General features: G+C 34.8%; 1 protein-coding gene across 2 annotated transcripts in view; it reads left to right on the top strand.

Annotated features, from left to right (window-relative positions):
* The first annotated feature begins 2983 nt into the window (after positions 1-2983).
* LOC137634291 (reticulophagy regulator 3) overlaps positions 2984-27075 on the top strand; it is a 107531-nt gene continuing 83439 nt past the window's right edge. The window contains exons 1-3 of one of the 2 annotated variants that reach the window (XM_068366620.1): positions 2984-3232; positions 16367-16525; positions 20065-20139. In XM_068366620.1, the coding sequence (XP_068222721.1) occupies positions 3027-3232; positions 16367-16525; positions 20065-20139 (440 nt within the window). In that variant the 5' untranslated portion in view covers positions 2984-3026. The remainder of the gene's footprint in view (positions 3233-16366; positions 16526-20064; positions 20140-27075) is intronic. The other variant, XM_068366621.1, reaches the window with a different exon arrangement.

The raw sequence follows: 27075 nt of genomic DNA, 5'->3' as shown, positions 1-27075 counted from the left end.
TAGCAGTGATTTTAGCTTTCTGGAAGCGTTCTAAACATTGTAGGGCTTGTCTGAACAAAGACCTAGCAGTGATTTTAGCTTTCTGGAAGCGTTCTAAACATTGTAGGGCTTGTCTGAACAAAGACCTAGCAGTGATTTTAGCTTTCTGGAAGCGTTCTAAACATTGTAGGGACTGTCTGAGCAAAGATCTAGCAGTGATTTTAGCTTTCTAAACATTGTAGGGCCTGTCTGAACAGAGGTCTAGCAGTGATTTTAGCTTTCTGGAAGCGTTCTAAACGTTGTAGGGACTGTCTGAACAAAGATCTAGCAGTCGTTTTAGCTTAATAGATAGGGATTTTTGTCCAATAAATTAAGATGAGAGTCAGAAGCTGAAGACCAAAAACAGCAGAAAATTATCCAAATGATGGTAAACTGAAAGAATTAATAAGAAATTCCCCCAAGATAGATTAATCACCAAAATTCTTAAAAGACTTTCTCAATATGCTATTTTACCTTACAGAAAAAGGACGAATATATGAATAAAAACACAAAATTGAAAAATCACGTTAACTTGTTTGTAAAGAAATTCCGTAAACGAATGAGTGAAAAATTGAATGGATACGTTATAGAAAAGCTGCAATAGGAAAGGAATGTCTTTCCAACTAGGGTTGTTGTTTAGCTAATAAGAATAAGAATTATGATAATAATGATGATGATGATGATGGTGATAATGATAATGATGATGATGAAAATAGTAAAACTGCAATAGGAAAGGAATGTCTTTCCAACTAGGGTTGTTGTTTAGCTAATAAGAATAAGAATTATGATAATAATGATGATGATGATGATGGTGATAATGATAATGATAATGATAATGATGATGATGATGATGAAAATAGTAAAACTGCAATAGGAAAGGAATGCCTTTTCAACTAGGGTTGTTGCTTAGCTAATAAGAATAATGATAATGATAATGATAATGATAATGATAATGATATCTATTTACCTTAAGAAACAGGAACCCCTAACGCTTCACTGAAAATGATAAAAGAAAGAATTAATAGATATATAGGCACAAAAATAAAACTTTTATGAAACATACTTTTGAAATATTTTTTCACTCTGCTGTTAAGATATTGATGAATGTATGTGTGAGGTATAAGAAACACAAGTTTGGTTAATTTATCCCTCTGGTGTTTAAAATATTGATGAATAGATCAGTATGTCTGTGGTAGGCTATCAAAGGCTGTTAGTAAAATAACTCAAAGAGTTCATGAAAATGGAAAATAATCACGGCAATTTTTATATACATAAGGTATGAAGCTATACGAAGTATATCAACCATCTAAAAAATGGTACTTAAAGGAACCAATATAGAATAAATTGATTTTTTTTTGTATCTATATAACAATTAATTATCTAAACCTTTTGTATTCCGTATGAATTCATTTGTATAACCTTTCATATAGAGAAATGAACAATATCATTTTTAATATGTACTAAATGTCTTTCTATACTTTATTTTGTATTACTTTGTATAACCTTCATTATATACTGTAGTTGTGAACAGTATTTTTAATATGTTCTTAGATGTCTGTCTATACTTAGTTTTTACTCTTGGCATAACATAATTACAATGTAGATGTAAACAATACTACTGTTACCATGTACTCAAATGTCTGACGCCAATGGGCGCAATAAATTGATTAAAACAAAATAACATTTTAGTCCCCAAAATGAAAATCTAAGATAATAAAAGATGCCTTCTTACTTTATTTGAAATCGCTGGAGCCACTTGAATATTTTCGTACGAGTCTAGTTTGCAGAATCATATAAAAATATATTTTGTTCGTGTGAATTAGCAAGCACAGTTCCCTTACGTCAAGAGACCTCGCGCACCTGGATAAGCTAATCGTGCTTAATTAATTGAACACTCTAAATTTAATTTAGTTATCGTCTAAATGTTGCCTGTATAAAAGTACATACTCACACGCACACAAAAGTTCGTAAGGATGTTTTCCCATGTCTTTGCTCCTATCTTGGTCCATGGGTCCATCACATATAACACTCTGAATACAAGGACAACGGAGGTTAGGCATGAGTTTCCGGTACCTTGTGCACTGTAATTATATGGCTTAGACTTATCAACTTTACAAAATATGATGACTATGGCACATTTTATACTTTAAGCTGTAGGTTATGGTTCCAGGATAGGTATTCATACTTTAAATTTTATACTGAAGTGAAAGCAACGTAACCAAGCTTTCACTCAGCAGACGACAAAAGAGTGATGGGATCACCTTTTCATGTACATTTTCCCAAGAATGGCAATATATGTTTATTTAGTTCTGCAGTCATTCAATTTCTAGTATCTCTAATAAACTGAATTAGTTATTAAATCAAGTTGGCATTATTTCAACACAAGTTCTTGCAAGCACAAGCATTCAGTAAACACAAGAAAATAAAATAAAATGATTTAATCTCAACTAGTCATCCCTTAAGTTTTCCCGTTTTCTTTTTCAATGGAGGATTTGTTTTGATCCTCAGCTGATTGGTCGATGTCAACAAAGAAATGCATCCGAAATCGTATAGTTCCGCAGTTCTTACCTCTAAAACACCTTGTTTTACACTAGTAGATGCATATTGCGTACCACACTTTATTGACAAATCGTCAATGAAACTAAAAAACAGATGCACCAACAAAGACAACTAATAAATTCAATAATACATGTTTGTAGATCGCATTAACATTATACCTAAACACTGCCAGACGATGACGAAATGCCATGCCCCGATTTTATGAAATAAGTAATAGGATCTAAGAGACTAAGATTAACATTTTTCCAAAATTGAAACAGTCTGTGCTCTTTTTGTAAGACTTGAAGACAGCATCGATATTAAGAAAAGAAATATAAAAAATAGAAATTCTGTAAATAAATTGGTAACGTTCCCGTTTTCTTTCCCGCAACCCAGGGGTTTCTGCCATCATGTGCGCAGCTCGAAGAAGACGAAGCTCAGTGTTATTGTTGTACCTTTGAAGTGTAGACATGTTCTCGTGGAAGTCCGCCATTCTAAGGCTATGGCCTTTCAAAAGTGAAAATTCTGATCCATCTCCCGCGAAACCCGACACACGGAAGTTAAATCGCGTATTGGGTCCATGGGAAGCATATATGGTCACCTTACAGTCAATTCTTATATGGGAACGACCTGGAACAAGCGCTGTAGCTGTGGTAGCGGTGAACGTTCTTTTTTGGTGAGTAGCTTACACAGGTTAATGGAGGATGAGTTGACCCAGCTTGGGTCACGACAGTGATTGTATTGCTAACAGTAGGCTAGAGTTAGTGTTGACCCAAATGCTAGATATTACGACACTGTCTATTGATTGGAGGGTTGAAGTCTTCGTGGAGCTACCGTAGACTAGTCCTGTAGTTTTCCCTAGACCTACGTAGTTTTAAAACAATTTTAGCCATTTTGCACCTTGCTAGCCACATGTAGTCAAGATGTTTTTTTGCAACCTTCCTCCTTACAAATACTGACACCTTGACCTTTTACCAAAATAGCAATGGGAAAATTAGAAGTGTGAAATTTATATGCTAACCTGTAAGGCACACCAATTTATACTATGGTAGATAAATAGCCAAATGATTTGGTGTACTGTACTCTTCTAATGTGTTGATAGTCTTAGCTATTCCTATTGTTGACCCAGGGTACTTTAATCTTATGTTAAAGCTCTTGTTAATATACAGCAAATGGCTCTATTTAGATAATCTGAATATTTCTTGTTAATGGTTCTACCAAAGGGAGAAAGTTTCTCTTCTTCCATACAAGGAGACCACACTTAAGCATCAGATCAGGTATAGCAATGGCAAGATGTGTTTTGAGGTAGCTAAAGGTATAGCAGTAAAAAAGTTTTGTTCTGTTTAAAATTTTTCATTTACTTCATTTTTAATGTTTTATATGTATTTGTCAAATCAATTGTTTGGTTCTGATCTTGACAATTCGAGAGTGATGTTTGTGGTTGATATGAATCAACGTTTGAAAGATGAATACTAATAAAAAAAAAGAAAATTTCTAGTCTAGGCTTATAATGTCCTTCATATAGGCCTATACTTGAAGCCCTTTGTTCTACAGTGGGATAGTAATGGCTGCTGATGGTGATAGGCCTAGGCCTATATACTGTATGTTCATAAATATTTTGTAATTTACAACATTATTCTATTGAAAAAAATACCATAATATTATTCACCTTTAAAAAGTGTTTTTCATTTTTATAAAGTGGTTATGATTGCAACAGATTTTATAACTTTTGTTTTTGTTATCAAGCATGTTGTTATCGAACTGCTTGGATGAAATGCAGTCTTAGTTGGACTGTTATTTTATTTAGTGCTCAGTATTGCTTTATTGTAATTGTATTCATAGTCATACAAATATAAATTAATAACACATTTAAGATAAAGGTTAGTACTACATAAGAATATGCAAGATCACAATACTATTGTTGTCAAATTATAAACAAGTGTTTGGTATTATACTGTTGATAGAACTTAATGCTGTTCCATTGTATTACACCACCTCATTTGTTTGTTTACATACTTTTAATATACTTTGTAGGCCTATAGTGTCAAAGGAAACCCACCATTATCTTAGTTCAGTATACTGTAGCACTGTTCTTGAATTGTCAACAGTTTGAAATAAATACAAAGTGATTAAGTTGAATTATAGTTTACTCAAAATTTGATTCGCTATAACTTCTTTTATACATTACTGTAAGAATTTTAGATGCTTCTAAGTCATATTAAATATCATTGTAACTGATCCAGGAATTGAGAATGGTTTGGTATTTAAGAAAGCTCTTAATATTGGAACATTTTAGTTAGACAGCTGGTTGTGTATGACCTTATTTAAATGCTGCTGAGAAGCTCACAGTTGTGGCTATCATAGTGGGAATTGGTTAAAGATTAAACCTTGAGCAATATTATAAAGTCACTTTAGTATGTGCAGTATTGAAGGCTAGGACATATACTTTGTTAGTTCACAAAAATACATTGATTTCATCTGTATTTTTGCTAATGTGCTTTTACTTAAAATGTAGTCGTAGGCAGCCCATCATTATTATTGTACGTATGACACAGATAGACGTTCTTGTACATGGACAGTGATAATGATGCTCAAGACAGATCCAAGCAGTAAGTTTGCTTTGGTATCCAGCAACTTCAATCATTAGAATCATGTGAAAAAATTACTTGCTTAACACCCATTTTACAGAAAATTTCATAAATTGCCATGAAAGTCTTTACATTGGCTGTGTCATGTCTTAATTTTCTAATGTTATGCCTACTCGCTGGGGCTAGCTACCCTTTATATAGAGAAATGACATACAGCTTAACCTAACCCCTGGCCAGACTAAATACCTACTAATTCCTATTGATGAATAACGCCAACAGTAGTGATGAATTAGTGCCAAGCAGAAGCTCTAGTCAAGCTCAGTGAACAGTATCCTTCTGGGTAGGAATTTACCTCTAATCCCCCCTTCCCACTTAGCCCCTTTAGACTTGCATAGAAGTTTGTCTGCTATATAATTCTATGACACAGCTTTCAATTGCTCTGGTGCAGTTTAGGAACGATGGTCACTTAAAAATCCTCCTCAACCTTGTTCCCCTTAATGGGGTAGTACCATCAGTGCTGCTCCTTGGGGGTGTACAGTAGGTATTACTTAAGTGTCTTTGCTGCATAACGTTGTTCCTGAGCTGCCCTTTCTTCATATCTTTGTACTTCATATTTGTTCCGGCTTCAGTTTCTACATATTGTTGTCTAGCTTTTAACTTAAACTTCATATTGTAACTACAGGGTTCCTTCCCAGTTGCGTTTGGTTGCTGAAGGGCCTCACAGGCACCAGAGCTAGGCTATGTAGCCCAAATTAATCATTGTAGTCTTCAACCTTTTTTTAAGTATGACTGTGGTAGTTACAAGGATGCTTTCTAACTACTGTATATCAAACCCAAACATTGTTCTACATGCCCTATCGTTGTATGAATCCTCCAATTTGATCTTAAGTTAAACATTTGATGTGTTAACTGTAAGGTTTGCATTCATCCTTAAATTGCCAAAGGCACATCTTATTCATCTCTCCTTCAACCTTTGCTAAATGTTATTATAACTATGGGTCTTACAGGGCCTGATGTTTTAATCACTGCTTGCCGATTAACTCTCTCACTGCTTCTTTCATTCCTACAAATTAACTGATGTTTTCACTATTCATGCTTGGCCTATATTGTTTGTATGGGTGTTTGTTTTTGTTTATGATTCAAGTAAGTTCAGAGCAAGGTTGACTGTACACTATATAGCAGTTTTTAAAGACAATTGTAGTTTACCAACATTCTGATACAACTGTTGCTCTAAGCAAGATTCTATCCTAAATTATTTTGTAGCTAATACAATATTTATTTTAACTGTGGCTATCATAGAATAAAAAATTGTATGGTTTGAAGGACTGTAAGAGTATAAGCACAGAAATGGGCATGAATGCACCATATCAGTACTTGATAAAATAGCAACTATTGGAAAAAAACCTTTTCTACTTCTCGGGTAAAATTGAACATGACAGAAATATAGTCGTCAAAATGCTAGAGGATGTACAGTACACCTCTTCAATGTGAAAACTGCTGTTTAAATGATTAGAGACATGCATTTTACTTTCTTTAGTTGTTTTTTTTTTTTTTTTTTTTTTTTTTTTTTTTTTTTTTTTTTTTTTTCTTTTTTTTTTTTTGTAAATATAATAATAATTCACATCAAGGCATTATTGCATATAGGCTATCCACTATGTGATACTGTATAATGTTAATGACGTGTGTAATATGGGTGACTTCAATGATTATGTTCATTCTTTCAATGCTGCAATAGGTTGCTCAAAAGTTGAAATGCATTCTCCTTACGTATATATGGTACAATACATCCCCATGTGAATACAGCTTTAGATGCTTCAGGAATAACCAATTTTTTTGCATTTCTTCTTTTTTTTGGTCAGGTCAGGTTATTGAATTAGTATTTGGGTTTATAGGTAGTAGGTTGGCCTGGGCACCAGCCGTCCTTTGAGATACTACTGCTAGAAAGTTATGGGGTCTTTTGACTGGCCAGAAAATACTATGTTGGATCCTTCTCACTAGTTACGGTTTATTTTCCCTTTGCCTACACACACACTGAATAGTCTGACCTATTCTTTACATATTCTCCTCAGTCCTCATACACCTGACAACACTGAGATTACAACCAATTCTTTTTTCTCTCAAGAGGTTAACTATCGCACTGTAATTGTTCGGTGGCCAATTTCCTCTTGGTAAGGGTAGAAGAGACTCTTTAGCTTTGGTAAGCAGCTCTTCTAGGAGAAGGACACTCCAAAATCAAACCATTGTTCTCTAGTCTTGGTTAGTGCCATAGCCTCTGTACCATGGTCTTCCCCTGTCTTGGGTTAGAGTTCTCTTGCTTGAAGGTACATTCGGGCGCACTATTCTATCCTATTTCTCTTCCTCTTGTTATGTTAGAGTTTGTATAGTTTATATAGGAGATATTTATTTGAATGTTGTTACTCTTCTTAAGATATTTTATTTTTCCTTGTTTCCTTTCCACACTGAGCTATTTTCCCTGTTGGAGCCCCTGTGCTTATAGCATTCTGCTTTTCCAACTAGGGTTGTAGCTTAGCAAGTAATAATAATAATTGTATATGATGCCTCTATGGGAGAAGTTTAAAAAAAAATATTACAAATTATCATATAATTGGATCTCCTTTTCCAATGCTCTTCCATGTCTTATGACTTTCTAGGTCCTTCATGTGTCTGCCTTGAAATATAGAGAAGCCATTTATCCTAATGTTTGTACAATGCTGAATTTGATTCTTTTTCAAAATTTTCTTTTAAAGTGTATTTTGTTTGTTTTGTGTTGATATTCTTGATTCTCAATATACAAACCTACACAATTTGTGATTTCCTTTTTCTGAATTAGCATTACACCTATGGATTTGATGTACTGTATATTACTGTAGTATTCATTGGGCAGAATGCCTTTACTTGTATTCTGTTAAGGAGCCATGTGTTCTGGAGCACTTTTATTGCCTTTAGCTACTGATGAAGTATGGTGCAGCCTTCACGAAGTTTTAGGCTGTTGACGCTTTGAAGTATAGTTGGGGAATTAGTTGTGTTTTTTCAAACTACCATGTAATCTTTATTTTAATATTTAGCCTATGTACTTTAACTGATATATTTTTATTTTTTTTAATCATTCTTATTTTTATTTATTGTATTAAAATTTATAGCATATATTACTTTTCCATATAGATATTAGCTCAAGTTGAATGATAATAGGATAATTGAAAAAAAAATGTAATTTCAAGTAATATTTACTTGTAGCTATGTTCTGTTTTTAAAAGTATGTGCAATAGTTGGATGTAACGTTTCTTGTTATCTGATAATTTATTTCTTAAACCATGTTGCACTAACATTACCAGGGTAGTTTACCATCTTATATGATTTTATAATACTGTGCAGGTACATTAGCAGGCCATAAAATTGGATATTACTTAATAATAAAGTTCATTGATAGAGCATTTATGATCTTGACAAAGTGACAGTTCTCTTGGACTTACCCCAAATTTTTTATTATTTGTGAATGCAGTGTACTTTTGAAACTTTGTCAATATGCTATACTGTATTGTATATATATGCTATATAGTGTATGTTTTCCTCATTTTTTTCAATATTGGCTTATCGACGTAAATCATACAGTTAAAAATAGTCAGGCTTATATTAAGCCTATTTTTTACAGTACATCATTAATTATTCTTTTTAAGAGGTGTTCAGAAGGCAAAGATTTTGAAATAGGGATTGTTACAATATGTATTTGCGATATAAGACGCTGAATCGTTGTTGTCAGGTGTTCCCCTGAACTGTATCCCCTTTATAGGATAAAAAATTTAGTTATGTGCTTAGAAAAATATTGTAAATTCTGCTATTGGCTTTTACAGGGTATGGTTCCAAGATCTCCAAGCTTGTAGATTTCTTTTACCCACAAAAAAAAATTAGCAGTACTGTATATATATACAAAAATCACACTGTTCTTAATGTAGCAAACAAGGTCACTCAGTACCCTAAGACCCTGAGAGGATAAGCTTATCTTTGTGACACTGCCACTTGTATAATTTTTCTTGAAGAAATACAGTAGTCAATTAGAAATGCCCATCTCACTTATTGTTGTTATTATTAGTCTGTTAGAAACACTTGTCCCACAATCCATGAGTCAGGAGTTTGAGCCCGACTTATTATTATTATTAATACCCAAGCTGCAATCCAAATTAAAGGCAATAATTACTTTCCACTTAGTAAGAGTAGAAGAGACTTTAGCAATGGTAAGCAGCTCTTCTAGGAAAAGGTCTCTCCTAAATTACCATTGTTCTCTAGTCTTGGGTAGTGTCATAGCCTCTTTACCATGGTCTTCCACTGTCTTGGGTTAGGTTTCTCTTTCTGCTTGAGGGTACATTCAGGTACATTATTGTATCTCTTTCCTTATTTACTTCACATAGCCTATTTTACCCTGTTGAGCCCTTATGCTTATAGCATCCTGTTTTTCCAACCAGGGTTGTAGCTTAGCTAGTAGTAATAATTACAATTAAGCAAAACGCTCCAATAGGGATAGGAGTCCAGTGTGCAAATGATGCAAAGAATAAATAATGAAAAAAAAATCAAATTCCTTTTAGAATATATTAAGGTCGGTTAAAACGTTAATTAGATGAATTATTTACTGTATAAACTTCGAAATGATACATGTTATCCCTGTTCAACTGAAAACCATTTGCAGCAAGTTTGAAAAAGTCAACTTAAATAGTTTTCAGCAGTCCTCAGTCCCCATCCTTGTGAATTTATGAATGGGGTTTTGTGGAACCAATAGGTCTGCATGTGGTGTTTTCAATTATTATTACTTGCTAAGTTACAACCCTGGTTGGAAAAGCAGGATGCTACAAGCCCAACGGCTCCAACAGGGAAAATAGCCCAGTGAGGAAAGGAAACAAGGAAAAATAAAGATTTAGGAAGAGTAACAACATTAAAATAAATATCTCCTATAGAAACTATAACAAAACAAGAGGAAGAGAAACAAGATAGAGCAGCATGCCCGAGTGTACCCTCAAGCAAGAGAACTCTAACCCAAGACAGTGGAAGACCATGGTACAGAGGCTATGGCACTACCCAAGACTAGAGAACATGGGTTGATTTTGGAGTATCCATCTCCTAGAAGAGCTGTTTACCATAGCTAAAGAGTCTCTTCTACCCTTACCAAGAGGAAAGTAGCTACTGAGCAATTGCAGTGCAGTAGTTAACCCCTTTGGTGAAGAAGAATTGTTTGGTAATCTCAGTGTTGTCTTGTGTATGAGGACAGAGGAGAATCTTTAAAGAATAGGCCAGACTATTCGGAGTATGTGTAGGCAAAGGGAAAGAACCGTAACCAGAGAGAAGGATCCAATGTAGTAACGTCTGGCCAGTCAAAAGACCCCATAACTCCTCTAGCATTAGTATCTCAGTGGGTAGCTGGTGCCCTGGCCAACCTACTACCTGCCTTGGCCATCCCTGGTCCTAGGTTAGGTGGAAGGGGACTGATCATATTAGGTTGGCCAAGACACCAACCACTCATTGAGATATTACTGCTAGAGGGGTGCAGAATTATTGGGTCCTATGATAGTTCTATTATATATGGATCCCTCTTTGGTTACAGCTAATTTTTCTTTCACCTACACAAAATGGTCTGGCTTATTCTGTACTTGTTCTCCTCTTGACAACACTCATGGTGACTGAAGAATTCTTCTTCACTCATGATGATTAACTAATTTACTGTAATTGTTTAGTGGCTACTTAACACTTGGTAAATGTAGAAGGGACTATGGTAAGCAACTCCAAAATGAAACCATTGTTCTCTAGTCTTTTTTTTTTTTTTCTGTAGAGCAGATGCCCATAAGTCTTGTAATTAAGACCCAGCTTAGAAAATCTAATCCAAGTGAAGATAATTGTCCATTGGAACCAAAGCTATAAAAAATGCTGCCTTTGTAGATTTTCCTAATTTTTGGGGTACACAATGTTTCTTTTTTTCCTTTTTTTTTCTCTATTGCTGAACATATCCACATACATATTTCATGTTATTTGCACAGGGCGTACACTTGAGAATGTGTAACCAAAGAACCGATAGCTTTACTCGAAATTGCTACTCCTTGTTTCAGCCCATGAAAGGCTACTTATGCATCCACTTTGTTGTTGGTGGAAGCGTGTTCTTTTAGGAAAGTTTCGCAATAGTGATTAATTTTAAGTTGGTATCCAGTCTCGCTGGACCTAATTTCTTTTTTTTCTCACAGCACATTCCAAATAGATTTTGTTCCTTCCTGGTTTTGCCGATTTTCATGATAAATAAGTTAAAGTTCATCGATAAAGATATTCTTACCTCATTCACTTGTAATAAAATAATCCATCATGGGTACTAAGAATAGGAAAACTAATACAGTATATCTGTTTCGTACAAATTCACAATTTGAACTAAATTTAGTTCAAACTTGGCTCCATGATTTTTCCTGGAGTAGTAGTTTTGGCTCGGCCATGTATCTAGTAATAGATAAATTAAAGGTTTTGACTTCAAATAGTAAAATAGGCACTTGTAACAAGATGAACGGTAGTTTTGGTCCAAATGAGCTATTATCTTCATATAGGTCGGTTTTTCTACGTTTGAGCTGATAGTTTGACAATGGCAATATTCCACTTTGGCAATTTTCTTCGAACCGTTATTTATCTGATCACCATTTTAGTTGATTTTAATCTTTTATTTTTATCTTATTCCTGTTAAACATTCATTTTTTTTTATTTTGCCACCTCTTTTATGCACTGGGACGATTTTCTCTATCGTTGCTCTTGTTTTGAAAATGGTTTTTTCAACTGATTTTGTTGCTTGGTTGCAATTAATAATGAGACTACAACACTTGCCATTAAGGTACATCATTGGTGTATGCTATTCGGTTTAGATGATGATATCCGAAATCCTCACATTTTGTTTAGTCATTGTGTACTTTGATTTTTGCTATATTTTTATATCGGTTTATGAAGCGGGGGATTGGTTTAGCCTATCTATTTGTATAGGCCTATCCATGTGAGTGAGAATGATTTAATTTCATTATTTTAACTAGATTACTTTGTCAGGCGATTAAGATAAATTGTTTCTATTCTATACTGCAATGAAATGTCAAAGGGTGTAGCAGTGCAGTGATACCGGTTATTTAAATGAATGCTTTGGATTTAGTTAATTGCTTGCTTTCCGCGAATCTTGTCAAGTTTTTATTTTGTTTAGAGTTAATCTTTCTTAAGCGGAATTAGTTACATGACCATCGAAAAACGTATAGAATTGCATTTCTTCAAATGATTTACTTCTGTACAGTATTTCGTAGGTGTGTTTATAATCAGGTTGGGCCCATTATAGGAAATATAGGCTACATGGCAAAGGGAAAACTCTTTATCTTCGGGGATCAAACCATGTCCTTTGAAACAGTTTCACTAATTACTCTCAATGACTTCCATGGAGCAAGAGCCCGTGTTTGATAAAGACGTCATATCCCAGGTAATCTAAGCATTAGCAAAAACAAGAGTGCAAGGAAGGAGGGAGAAAATGTGGATTGCTACTGATGAGCCTCCTGTACATTTTGTGCAAGCTCCGAACGGTTGAAGATTACACAGACATTATATATATATATATATATATATATATATATATATATATATATATATATATATATGTACATATATATATATATATATATGTACATATATATATATATATATATATGTACATATATATATATATATATATATATATATATATATATATATATATATGTACATATATATATATATATATATATATATATATATATATATATGTACATATATATATATATATATATATATATATATATATATGTACATATATATATATATATATATATATATGTACTGTATATGTGTGTGTATATATATATATATATATATATATATATATATATATATATATATATATATATATATATATATAAAATTTATTTATTGCTATTCTACTGCGGGACAAAGGTCTCAGACATGTCCTTCCACTGCCGCCTTTTTATGATCTTCTTCTGTCAGTATATACCTGCAGATTATCCTAGCTCGTCAATCCATAGTCTTCTTTTCCTTTCCCTATATTGTTTGCAATCTCTGGGGATCCATTCTGTTATTATTTTTATCCATCTATTATCTATTGCTCTCGTATCCATTTCTGTCTATTTGTTAATCCAATCATTATTCGTTCCATAGCTCTTTGAGTTGTAACTAGCTTATGTTCTAAGACTTTAGTGAAGCTCCAAGTTTCTGATGCATAAGTTAGTACTGGTAGGACCATCTGATTAAATAATTTTCTTTTTAGGGAGAGTGGTATTTTACTTTTCATAATCTAACCAATCCCTGCTTATCCAGCTTTTAATTTTGTCTAGTGTCCTGTGGACACATTTACTGTCTGTCTTAAGTACATATATTCATTAACAATTTTATATATATATATATATATATATATATATATATATATATATATAATCTCTGTGCATATAATGTATCTACCGATCTTCTATTCTTCTTTCAAAGTCAGTTTTGTAAGCCCTCTTGTGCATTGGGATTTAAGAGTAATTTCAATAGTCTTAGAAATAAGACAAAACTTGTACTGGAAGCAATAACGAAGACTGCTGGGATTTTTAAAGTATTGCAATTTTGGTTTGGATAATTTTGACCTTCGGTATATATCTTGTTTTGTCATTCATTTAAATGAGTTTATTAAAGCATTAGCTTATAGTTCCAAGCTTTTCCTCAGTTGGTTGATATTTCAAAAGGAATTATTAACGGAAATGCAATTGACTATTTGTTGTTATTATATGTATATTATATGTTTTTTTTTTCATTGTAGAACTTGTCTGGTGATCCCAAATAGTTTATATTGGCTGTAGTTTGAGAACCAACTTTTGGACAATGATGTTTCTAAAATGTTACATCTAGTCAAAGGTAAATGATAATTTTTAAATGTTTAATCTTGCATTGTGGCCTTGTCATATGTAACTTTTTTTTTATTTGCAAGCTAGTATGATTTTTGTCTGAATATATTTATCAGGCCACGAGAGACTTCACATGAACTTAAAACGCTTTGTGAGATCTCAAGTTTTAATGTACCTGCTTTTTGTACCCAGGTACAGTTATTGCATTCTTGGCATGCTGTATTCGGCGTTCTTGGCCTCTGACGCTTAGGTGAATACGGTTTTATTTGTTTATTGCAGTATTTGCTCATTTGGGTTCGTATCGTTAAATTGTATTTTTATTTCTTTCATAGTTCAGTAAGTGCTGAATAATCCCAAGGGTTTGAGCGCGTGGGTTTTGTTCTTAATTTTCATACAGTCGTGATTCGAAGTCGTAACAATGTTTTTTATGTCAAATAGGTTGACTCGAATCTCCATATCTTGAAGATATTTTATATTTTTATTCATTACTTCTCGTATACAGTTTTTTTCATTTCCTTTCCTCGCTGGGCTGTTTTCCCTGTTGGAGCCCATGGGCTGGCAGCATCTTTCTTTTCCAACTAGTTTTGTATATTAGCTAATAATGATAATACTATTATGGGATGATTTTGCTGTCATCTCGTGTTGCTAGTCAGTCCCGTGATTTTTTAGCTTATATAATTTAGAGGATTGATTCGTGTTCCTAGGGAATACGGAATGTTTTGTCCTCTTCCAGGCGCACGTGTGGGTGTCTGCTTGCGCTCCCAGACGCACGCGGGGCGTGAGCCTGGGAGATTGAATGAGTCATGTACCGCTGTGCCCAATCAGTGGATGGGGGCGGAGGAAGGGACTAAACACTGTGGAAGTTGTAGGGAAATGGACACGGGTCAGGATTTGCTTGCCTAGATCTGCACAACTTGGAATAACTGCTTTCAGAATTGACTTTGGACTGTAATTTCTACTGCTTGACAGTGACGTCATTCAATTATTTATTCTAGTCTGTGAGACCTAATTGAGGGTGAAGTCAAGATGCTCATCCTTGAAGAACAAGGGGATCTAGTGGGTTTGTCAAGGGGAAAATGAGCGTTCGCGTGAGGGGAGACCTCGGAAATATCCTCCCCCTTTATTGATCTCTTACGGTTAGGCGTCTTTCCCTCATTCTCCTCATCCTCCTGAGGCTCAAACACTCCTCCCCCTCCCCCCCCCCTCCCGGTAAAAGGCACTATCTCTTAAGTACTACATCGCATGTGAATGTTTTCTGTGAATTCCGCCTTGCGCCACATCCATTTGTGGCTTTTAATTAATTGCCGTGTAGTAATTACACTGCTCTCCAAATCGTTATGAGGCATTTTCTTTTGTTTTGTCGTTCTCTTATTCTTTGGTTTGTCGCTAGACAGTGATTTTCCAGCGTCTGTAGGGGGGAAGCTGTTTTGGTTGTTGACTTGCGCAATGCTTATAGCGTAACTTCAGGAAGGTACAAATGACAACAACATTGTATTTTTATTTTCAGGGATGCTTACTGCATATTGTAACTTCAGTAAGATACAAATGACAACATTGTATTTTTATTTTCAGGGAAAAGTACTTTCTCGATCAATGTAACAAAATATGAATTAAAATTTATGGTTGTTGGGTGTACCTTTATCTATTAAGGAGCAAGTGTTAGCATGTACTATGGTGTAAATAAAAAAGAAAATAATCTCAGCCATCTAAAGATATATATATGGTGTACTTGTTACCATTGTTTAGAATGCTGTCACATTCAGTGTCTCAGGTTTCTTTTGTTGGGATGTCAGCTCCGTGTTATGAGCTGCTGAGTTATGAGGATCCATGTTTGTTGTTTGTTAGAATTAATTGAAAATATTGTCATTTTTTTAATCCATGTAGATGATTTCTTTAATAGGTTATAAAATGTGTTTTTAATAGTTGAGGTCGCAAAAACATCATTGCCATTAAATTGAACTTTATCATTTCATTCAATTTACTCATAATTACTGTACTGTTATTTAATATATCTCTTTCTGTGTGGGAATACCTGAAGTTGGTGAAAGGGTTCATGTATCGCCATGATCAGCAAAGCTGCACTAGTCAGGGCCACCCATACTAGGTTGGTTTGCTGTGAGCGATCGGACGAAAATCATCCATCATCACCAATCCGCACTAGCCAGCGTGTTAATGAAAACTGGCTAAACCCCAGATATGAATTGACATGCCTGAGGCCTTTGACCTACACTGGGCTAGAAAATGCTGCAATTTTTTGTTATGTAATATATATTAAAATATCCGTCCTTTCCCTTTCATTCTCAGGTTGCTGGTATGGAGCGAGCTTCGCATCCTTTTCGTCATGGCCGTGACTGCCCTGCTCGTGTTCCTGCACCAGCAGTGGGTGCATTCTATTTGGCCCGAGATACGCGTCCCAAGGCCAGAACCCGACGATAGCGAGGAGTGGACGCCTGTGCATCCAAGGTACGTCAAGGGGGATGAAGAAGAAAGCTGGGGGTCGATCCTACGTAGGCGTAGCGTTGTGTATTTTGCGTTGGTGTTGAAAGGATGCTCTTTGTTTTGATTTGAAATTCACGTCGTGTTTTTCTTGGTCTTTGTTTTATTAAGAGGTCGAAAGTGGTATCCTTTATAGCTTCTCTTTTTCTTTAATTATGGTACTTTTATCTGCTAGGTACGGCTATCTTTAGAATTTTACTGACTAAAATTGATTTAGAGGGTTCTTGCCCTTGGTTTTAAATTAGACTAGTTTAGTTTGATTCTCATGAATGCTGTTTTTGTTGCAAGTTTATTGCTTGCCTGCTATTCAGATACCATTGAGTGTTGGCTGCCAAATACGTTTTTATTTTTAAAGGCAAACACCGCTTGGTTTAGTTTTATTACAGTCGACTTTGCCACAATGTGTCTAAAGATAGCCACAGTTGTGCTTCTTTTGTGTTATTTACCTGTATGTGACGACATACCGGACTATTGAAGGTTGTTAGATCAGGAAGCTCTAGGAAGACTGGAAAGTTGACTGGAAGTTGTTGGAGATTTTTAATATTCAGGGGAAGTGAATCTCACGTCTGGTATATCAAGTGAAGGTAACATTTTTACATACAACGAAAATCACGAAGTTCAGTAGTATTTAAGAATTATTATAGTGAAGCTAGGTGCTGTCATGATTGATACACACAAGGCTTATGATACTTGTTTAATTTGTAGAAAGTTTCTGATATTCCAATAGAGGCAAAGAAAAATATAAAACATCAGTAAGTAAGAAAATATGAACCTATTGAAAATGTCGGAAAATATAAGCATGTTAGATTTTACTTATCAGTGAACTTACAAAAGTATTGTAAAATTTCCATTAAAATTCTTGACATTTGGCTTGAGATATTAGTCAAACACTTGATTAATCAAAGCAACAAACTCCGACATCGGTTGGAGATATGCTGATTGTTTAGAAATTGCCATTGGCAAGACGCAATTCTTAGTTAGAATATTGATCAAACGAAGATTCACTTACCCTGTTAACTTTATCCAGCCTCGCTTAGGTATTTTTTGTGATTACATTTCTTAGGTTTTCATTAATGGTTCTCTAAATACTAACTAAAATTACATTTAAAGATATATCAGAAGTTATAATGAGATCACCTTTTGATTTATATTCAGTCCATTTCAGCGGTGTTAATATTTCCATCCATAATCTTTCGTTAGCAATTATGATTGGAATATCATAATTCATTACCCAGGAGGGATTATATTCCCATTGAATTACATTATGTATATTATTTGTGATGCAAAATTTTCGGAGATTTTGATCATTTTTACGTTGGTATTTTACTCAGAGGAAAATATTAGCAAGTGTGACTTTCGTCATGAGATGGAATTGAAAATCGGTACCAAAATTATATGAAATATTTGTAGTTTTTCGCGATTTTCGGAGATTTTGATCATTTTTGCGTTGGTATTTTACTCAGATGAAAATATTAGCAAGTGTGACTTTCGTCATGAGATGGAATTGAAAATCGGTACCAAAATTATATGAAATATTTGTAGTTTTTCTCGACAACAGTGATAAATAATATTGAAAAGTATTTTAACTAGACTAATTAAATTACTCTTTGGGACGGCAGCGGCAATTAATTAATAATAGTAAAGTGAACTATTACCAAGCAATAAAAAAGCTTTAGTGCCGTTGATAATGTACCCATTAAGGTAGAAATAGGAATTAGGATTCCTAATCGTTTGACAAGTGTGATAATTGAACCAATGCGTTCTTTGATTGTTTAGACTTGTATAGGAAAAGTAGAACCTTCATAGTTGCTTCTATAAACAGCATACGGTACAAAATTGATATCTCAGAAATCTATTATAGATGTAACTAAATTATTTAATTACTGAAATGTAATCGACTCTTGTAACGGGTTGCAACCGTTAAAGCTTTGTTTTCGGGTTATTGATAAGCCATAGTATAACTGGATGAGAGGCCTTTTCTGTTCATAATGTTTTTTTCTGTCGAGTTGTGATTTTGAACATTTTAACTGGTTTGTTTTCGTTTAATATCCAGTATATGTCAAGAGAATTAAATAGCACACTATTTTAATGTTTTTATCTTCTAATACAGTTACCATTTACAATGTCGTGTCAATATCCGACTACTTTAATTTTTCCATTTACTGTTTAGACAGAACACCACGTGGTTGTAAGTTTATGTACAGAACCACGTGTGATCTAAACTCTGTATTATAATCCTTGCTACTGGTGGTGCCCAGAATAGTCGGGTTTTTTACGATCATGCCTTCTGTGCCAGATTCCTGTGGAGAGCTTTTTTTTTTTTTTTTTTTTTTCTCCTCAAGTTTAGAGTTCCGTTGACTATCATGAACTCCACCAATGTCTTGGGGTTTTTGCAAGGATTCAAGAAACTTGGCTTAGCTGGTAATTTTAATTCGCTCTTAAGTTGTTAATGAAACTTGAAGCCTTTTTATATAATTAGTTATTTATATGGCGTTGGAGTTTGTTTATTTCTCCCATTTAGAAATATATGTAGTTACGAGTCTATTTTTTCTATGAAGACGAATCTTCTGTAGATTAAAAGTTTGTATGTTGCTATCTAGGCTTCTTTTCTTGAACTTGATGGGTTTTTTTTTTCGTTTTCTTTTTTTTACTGGTGCAATAGGATATACTGTAGACTGTGTTGTGGATATGATAGATACTGTACCACATGTGGGATATTTTATTCAGTGGTATGTGGCATTATAATTTAATGTACTGAATAGTTTTGACCCCATGACTAGAATTTAGCATTCCATACGATCATAGTTTTATTTTACGTTGTCTTCTAAAGTTTGTTTTGTCTGATATCAATATGTTGCGATTTAACTTTTTCCTTTTATTTATTTATTTATTTTTTTTTTTTGCGAATAAGAATTACTTGTGATGGTGCCACAGCTATCTTGTCTGGGTGTTTTCTTGCAAGAATAAAAGTGCTCGTTTTCTTGTGAGCGTTTTGTTTATTATGTCTGGAGAAGTTGTGGCCATCTGCGTTCACTCCTAACAGTGTAATGATAGGCGAAGTTGCATGGCAAGCCCAGTGGCGTTCTTGTTGAGAGAGAGAGAGAGAGAGAGAGAGGAGAGAGAGAGAGAGAGAGAGAGAGAGAGAGAGAGAGAGAGGGAGAGAGAGAGAGAGAGAGATTATACTTGTGTTATAATATAGTTTTATTGTCATTATGGTATAGATTCATATCCTTTATTCTACATATGTAGAAAATGGTGCTGTTGGAGTACTATGTAACTTTCAGCAATTAGTGTAATTAGTAAATCAACACATCAGTAATGGCAATAACCAATTAAGAATTTTGAAATTACTGAAAATTATAGCATTATTTATGTATTGATTAATGAGATAAACTTGTTAATAACAACCCAAAATCTAAATTGATTTCCCCCCTCCCCCCATTGCATTCACTGCTTGCGTGGTGACGGCCGATCGACTTCTTGCTTTGCCTGTGGCATGAAATAAGGGATAGCCGTCCTCAGCCTGACGTAGCCGCTCATGTTGCTGATGCTGGAGTGGTGGAGGGACGTGAATGCACCCAGTAAGGGATTTATCAGGTTCTTTCTGTAATAGCTTATTAAGCCCCCATTTAGTTCCCCCATCAACCCCTTCAGTAAAGCCGTTTGTATCCATAGATGTTTCTAAAACCAATTTTGTTCATGCTGTGATGCTCGCCGTTGTTATGTTGTTTCAGTCTGTTGTTTGTTTGTATTTGTAGATGTTATAAAACAGGTAAATAAATTCCTCCTTTTGATCCGTTAGAAGAACTGTTTTGAATGGTCGCGTGGGAAGTCCTGTTTTGGTGTTGCAGTGTGTCCCTAGCATGCTTAATGTGTTGCCTCGGAGTGAAAGTAAGTGGGTTAACCTATTCAGACAGATACGCCTTATAATGAGGGAGAGAATCGTGGGGCATTCTATATTTATCGGTCTCTAGTCTATCATCGTGTAAGGAAAATTTGAACTGTTTCTTAATGTGAAACCCTTTTGAATAAGCCTTCACTTTAAGATGGATTTGAGTCGACCAATGAGATTGCAGGAGCAGGAGGTGTGGTTGTGGGTCTGGTTGATATCCTTGATTCATTCGACAATATGTGGCCAAGGTCGCACTACGCATCATCATCCCCTTAGCCAACACCCCCTCGAATGGCAGTGCTATGGATGGCGTTCCGAACTTCCTTTCTTGCTCACGAGCTGGTCATCTTAGTTTAGCGGGTTTTCTTCTTCTTGGCATTCTGTTTTGCGCGGGAAAATTTTGTTTTACATGTGTGTAGTAGTAGTGTTTTTCTGTATAGTATGTGTAGATGGAGAACCTCCTAGTGTACTACGTTCTAGGGTATTCGTGGGGCGTAACATGTTTTGTTTACATTGTTTTAAGAAAAAAAAAACACGGAGTCTATTTCAAGATTCTACGTTTGTTTTGCTACTTTAACCTTTTAAACTGTCTCTTTTGATATCTTTGAGAAACTTGATCGTATATATTTAATATAGAAGAGTATGAAATACGCTAAAATCTCTTTATTTGTTATATTGAAACGAGGGAGTCGGTGGACTTGCTTTTCCCATATATGGGAATAGTTTTCTTACATGAATACCATATATTGTTTCTCCCCTAGAAGGTGGGTTTTACTTTCACCCAGAAAATACAATAGACTAGAATTCCGATATTTATTTCCCTGCCATCTGCACACCTAAACGTGACTTGAAAGAAAACGACATAGTAAAATTGGCGCCACGTTGGTGTGTATCTATTGCGTAGTGTCTGTAGTGGCTGGAGTAACCCCCCCCCCCCCCTCTCTCTCTCTCTCTCTCTCTCTCTCTCTAGCTTCTCCCTTCTTGCGTTTAGAGTTTCCCCCTCCCCCTGGCTCTCAATTTGGTCAAGGTCGTCCAGCTAGGCATCCCCCTCCTTCCCCCATCCCTCAACATCATTCCACATTTTCTGTCCGTCCAGGTTTAACTGGGAATTTATTTGTATAATTGATTTAGGACCTTTCTCTGGCTTCCATCAAACCTTGGATTAAGTGTCTTCCAATTACTAGGTAATCTCGCATCGGAAGCATTTAGCGCTTTATCTATGGGAGGAAATAAAAGGATAAATATCAAGTCATTTCCCCATTAGAAAATAAAAAGACAGCCATTTCACTTTCAGAAAATGAAAGGAAAAGGATAAGTCATTTCCCCCTAAGGAAATGAAAGGAAAAAAATAGTAAGCTATTTCCTTTTAGAAAATAAAAGAGAGCATCCTGCTTTTCCAACTAAGGCTATAGCTTAGCAATTATTAATGATAATAATGATAAGCCACTTCCTTTTTTTTAGAAAATGAAAGCAAAATTACTAAGCCATTTTTCCCCTTTTAGAAAAAAGAAAGAATAGTAAGCAATTTCTCTTTTAGAAAATAAAAGAAAATATTGTAAGCCATTTATCTTGGAAAATAAAAGAATAAATAGTAAGTCCTTTCCCTTTTAGAAAATAAAATACAATGTAGTAAGTAATTTTTCTTGGAAAATAAAAGAAAAAACAATAAGTCCTTTCCCTTATAGAAAATAAAAATTATTAACTCGTTTCCCTTTTAGAAAATAAAGGAAAAATAGAAGGTAATATCCCTCTTAGAAAGTAGAAGAAAAATGTTAAGCCATTTCCATTTTAGAAAATAAAAGAAGGAAATAAAAATTAGTAAACCATTTTCCCTTATATAAAGAAATAGTACTTTCCATTTTAGAAAATGAAAATAATAGTCATTTTATTTTTAGAATATAAAAGAAAATAATGGATACCCATTTCCTTTTTTCCGATTTGGGAAAAGGCTCGACCTCTGTTCCTTCCCATGGTTCCTCAAGCGTTATGTAATCCTTCAGGGGCCGGATACGATCAGGGCAGCGTTTGGTTGATCGTTCTACCACGTCCTCACTTTCATGTTATTGCGTAGAGGGTTTTTATCATCTCATTTATTTATTTTGTTTTTTGAGATTCTGGTTCACTTGTTTACGATGATAAATCATTTTGAGATTTATCACACATGAAGCGCAAACAGATTCTTATTATTACCAAAGTAGGAAGGTACTTGATTCTGATTTTCATATTACGTAATTTAGGTCTCTCTCTCTCTCTCTCTCTCTCTCTCTCTCTCTCTCTGTAATATAAGCTAGTTCTCTCCAAAACGTATCTGTGAATAAACAGTCTCTCTCTCTCTCTCTCTCTCTCTCTCTCTCTCTCTGATGTGATGTAAGATAGTTCTGTCCAAAACGTATCTGTGAATGAACAATCTCTCTCTCTCTCTCTCTCTCTCTCTCTCTCTCTCTCGATGTAATATAAGCTAGTTCTGTGCGTGGATAAAACGTATCGATGAATGAACAGTGGTTTTTATTCCTTCGCGTGAGGATTTATATCCTGTCTGCATTGCTGTCATTTGCATGCAGTGTGCATGCTTGCCAGAGTTGTTGTCATTGTTTTTGTCATATATTTTTCCCCTTTTCAACATGAGGTTCGGACAGAACTATGATTCATTGTCCCCTTTTTCATACTTGCAATTCCCTCTCACTTTGTTATTGGAATTCGCTAACAGCTTCTGTTTTCCCATGAATCTTATAGCCATCTTTGTTTTAAAAGGCGAGTCTCCGCTGAGTTTTTTATTCCTATTGTCTTTCAGATGGTAATGTTTTTTTTCTATTTATTAATGTGGTCTGATCTTGGTCAAGGCTAAAGCTAATTCATGCCTCTGTTTACATAGCTGTTATTCACGTCAAGATAGAGGGAATGATACGACCGTTCGGAAGCCATATATATGGTTTCCGTCAGCTGTTATTCAATCCCATTGTTTACAACCGATGCATCATATCATGTGATGTGGAAGCTGTTTACAAAGGAATTGGATGGAAAGTGTTCCTGTGCTTTTGAACGATTTTTATTTTCGCTATTTCATTTTATCTTTATTGCCAGTGGATACTTACACGCAGGTGTTTTTTTTTTTTTTTAACTGGATTTTCTTCAAATAGAGAATGCATTGGTCACTTACTTTTTATTTCATAGACATCCCAAGTCTGTCTTGTAAGTCCAGGAAAGATTGAAAGGAAAACACCCAGCCTAAACGTCTTGTATTGATCGTTTGAGGAAGAGGAGGGTGGGTGTGACTGGGGGAGAAAACTTGTGTGTGCTTTTTGACTTGGTATTCAAGCAGTTTTCGCCAGTTTCTTCTAAGTGGGAGTCACCAGGAAAATAGAGAAAAAAACTATTGTTTTTTATGTTTCTTCTAAAGAAGAAGTAAACAAATACAACCCAGTCTTCATACGATAAAGAGACTGTGCTTATACAAGTCTGGTTATGGCGTTGTTAAGACTTATAGATTGGTTACGTGAATTTTCATCTGTTGGTTTGATGAAAATAAAAATTACTAACCTGTTTCCAATTTAGAAAATAAACGAAAAAATAGTAAGTCATATCCCCTTTAGAAAATAAAAGTAAAAATGTCAAGCCATTTCCTTTTTAGAAAATAAAAATAAAAATTAGTATACCCATTTCCCCTTACAAAAAATAAAAAGAAAAATAGTAATTTCCCTTATTAAGACCTATAGATTGGTTACGTGAATCTTTCATCTATTTATTGCTTTGGTGAAAATAGATTTTATACATTTCATTGATATGTATCTGTTTGTTGCGTATCAGATTGCTTTATGTTTTCATCCATATTTATTATATTTTGATATTAAATTGATTCCCCTAACGGGGTTAATAACTCAACGGTCATGCCTACATTGATTCGGCAACTGTTGAAGTTACCCAATTGTAAAGATATAAGGCACCCTTTGATAAACAATTCAATGTATCTTGTTAATAGATTATTTCGTAAAGGAATCTTGTGTATGTTCACTTATCTTAATCAGGAATCGATCCTTTTTAAACTACCTTTTGCATAAATTGTTCAGTTGCACTCTCTCTCTCTCTCTCTCTCTCTCTCTCTCTCTCTCTCTCTCTCTCTCTTCAATAACTGATAGCGTCTAGCTAAGAATACAAGGCCGATGATCCCTGTGGTTGGAAATATCTGGTTTGTAAAAAGGTACCCTTAAATTACGTTTATCAAAAGCATATATATAATATTTCGGTATTTTCTGTAGAACTATTGTGGATTCATTTAATCGAATTACGTGTATGAATGTTTATTCCAGCATAATATAGTACTCTCTCTCTCTCTCTCTCTCTCTCTCTCTCTCTCTCTCTATGTCATGACTAAAATAATAAAGTAATTCATGTACCGAAGAGATCTTTTCACGTTGGTCACCTGTCCGAGTACAGACCAAACACAACCACCAGCTGTATAGCCTAGTGACCTTGTTACTGCATTAATTAATACAGTCATTAATTCCCTTCTCAGTATCTCGTCCATCTGGCAATTAGCGAAACGCGTTTGGATTCCGCCATCAATTATGGTGACCAGTTGGCTGATAACCCTTACGTTATTATTAGCAAGTTTGTTTTGTCATTGCGACCTATCACGCCTGCCAGAGCCTGATCTATTGCCTGGGCGACTCCATTCTCTCTCTCTCTCTCTCTCTCTCTCTCTCTCTCTCCACTGGACAGTTTTGGGATTTTCGTGATGGATGATAACCTCATTTGAGATCGTGACATTAGAATTATGACGTCAGAGATGATGAAGAGAGGTATAATAAGGGATTCTTTCTTTCGTTTTATCTGTAATGAGATTTTCAGATATATAATCTTTGTAAAGTTCATTCGTTTTGTAAATGGAAGAGATCAGATTCTTTATTAAAGTGTCAGTGCAGAACAATACTCGCTCCTTATTATGCGTCATTTTCCTTCTGATTTTTGTCAACTTGTGGATTATACTGTACAGCTTATTGACTCTCTCTCTCTCTCTCTCTCTCTCTCTCTCTCTCTCTCTGTTCAATAACTGATAGCGTCTAGCTCAGAATACAATGCCGATGAACCCTGGGGTTGGAAATATCTGGTTCGTAAAAGTTTCTTTTTTCGTTCTTTCAGTTCCCGAGTCCGGGGGTTTGATTCAACTTTGATTGCGATTATCAGTATTGTTTATATATTTTGTTATTTTATTTTAGAACTATTGTGGAATCGTTTATTCGAATTGCGTATATCAATTTTTATTCCAGCATTGATATAGCTACTCTCTCTCTCTCTCTCTCTCTCTCTCTCTCTCTCTCTCTCTCATGAACAACTACTAATAAAAGTTATTAATATCAATGTCAAATTGGGAGAACTATATTGAAATGCAAACATTTGAGATTCATATTGAGAATGCCTTATCAGAGACAAGTCAAAGCTGTTTGCAAATTTACGTCCTATTCCTGACGCCGATTAGACAATATTTACATATTCCTGTTTATGCTTGTTCTAAATAGGTTATGATAAAGGATTAGGGCGAGATGTCGATTGATTAAGTGACACGGATAATAGAAGGGCCAACAACAGAAAAGCAGGTTGGGTTTAGTCAAGGAAAAGGGAGTTTGTTTTAGGTATTTGTAATAAAACAAATTTTATGAAACGTTTGAAAATAAGGTGACGACTGTACATTATGGCATATTCAGACAACATTTTTATGAAAGAATGATTAAAGTGGTTATGTGTAAGGGTTATGTTTGTATGTTATTGGAGATAAAGTCTTGAGAGCTCTTCAAAGTTACGATGGAAATGAAGTGTTCTAGATGTGTAGATCTAAGTACACTATGATAAGAAATTATTCAAATGGAGTGTGAGATTGTTGATGCGTGTAGATGACGGAGAACATATTTGGAATTGTAAGGAAAAGCTGCGAAAACTAATGAAATTGTTTGAAAGTACAAGAGTAGAATTTTGAGAGCTGGTGTAACAAGAGTAATGCTATGAGTGTAAATAGTAATCGGGAGGATGGAGTCGTAGTTAATAACGGTGGTGGATGAATGGAAGCAAATGGTTCAGTGGGTAATTGATAGTAAATATAACATGATAGAATGAAGGATTATGAGATGTGTGACATTATAGGTGATGTGTCTTCTTCACCCTAGTTGCGACCCATAACCGACGACCAAATAATGAATATTATTACTTGATATAGTATCAGATTAACTGAGGTACAACGGCAAAAAAGTGAGGTCAGTGTCCTGTAAACCTAATACCTACACTTCCTTTCTAATCTATATCTCGTACTCCAAATCAATGATGAAAATCGCGTCGCACAATTGCAACCGATTGAACTAGGGAAAGAGTTCAATATTCTCTCATGTTGCCAGAGGGAACCGAGACTTGCAATCATTAAACAAAGGGTCAGTCTCATCGTGCCAATGACCTCGAGCCATGAAGAGTCCGACGAGGTGCAGATGGGCCGAGACAAAGTGTTTTGCAAATTAGAAATAGGGACGAATTACCTAGGGAATTGTTTTCACTTTGATGTGAGAACTATCATCGACTCACTTTCTACCTCATTTGTGATTGCAGTAGTCGACTAGCAACTAGGCGCCCATATTACTATTACCTT

The sequence above is a fragment of the Palaemon carinicauda genome, chromosome 44 (assembly GCF_036898095.1).
Source record: "Palaemon carinicauda isolate YSFRI2023 chromosome 44, ASM3689809v2, whole genome shotgun sequence".
In the NCBI taxonomy this organism is placed as follows: Eukaryota; Metazoa; Arthropoda; class Malacostraca; order Decapoda; family Palaemonidae; genus Palaemon; species Palaemon carinicauda.
Note: the sequence above shows the minus strand (reverse complement) of the source record. Positions and strands in the feature narration are given on the sequence as shown.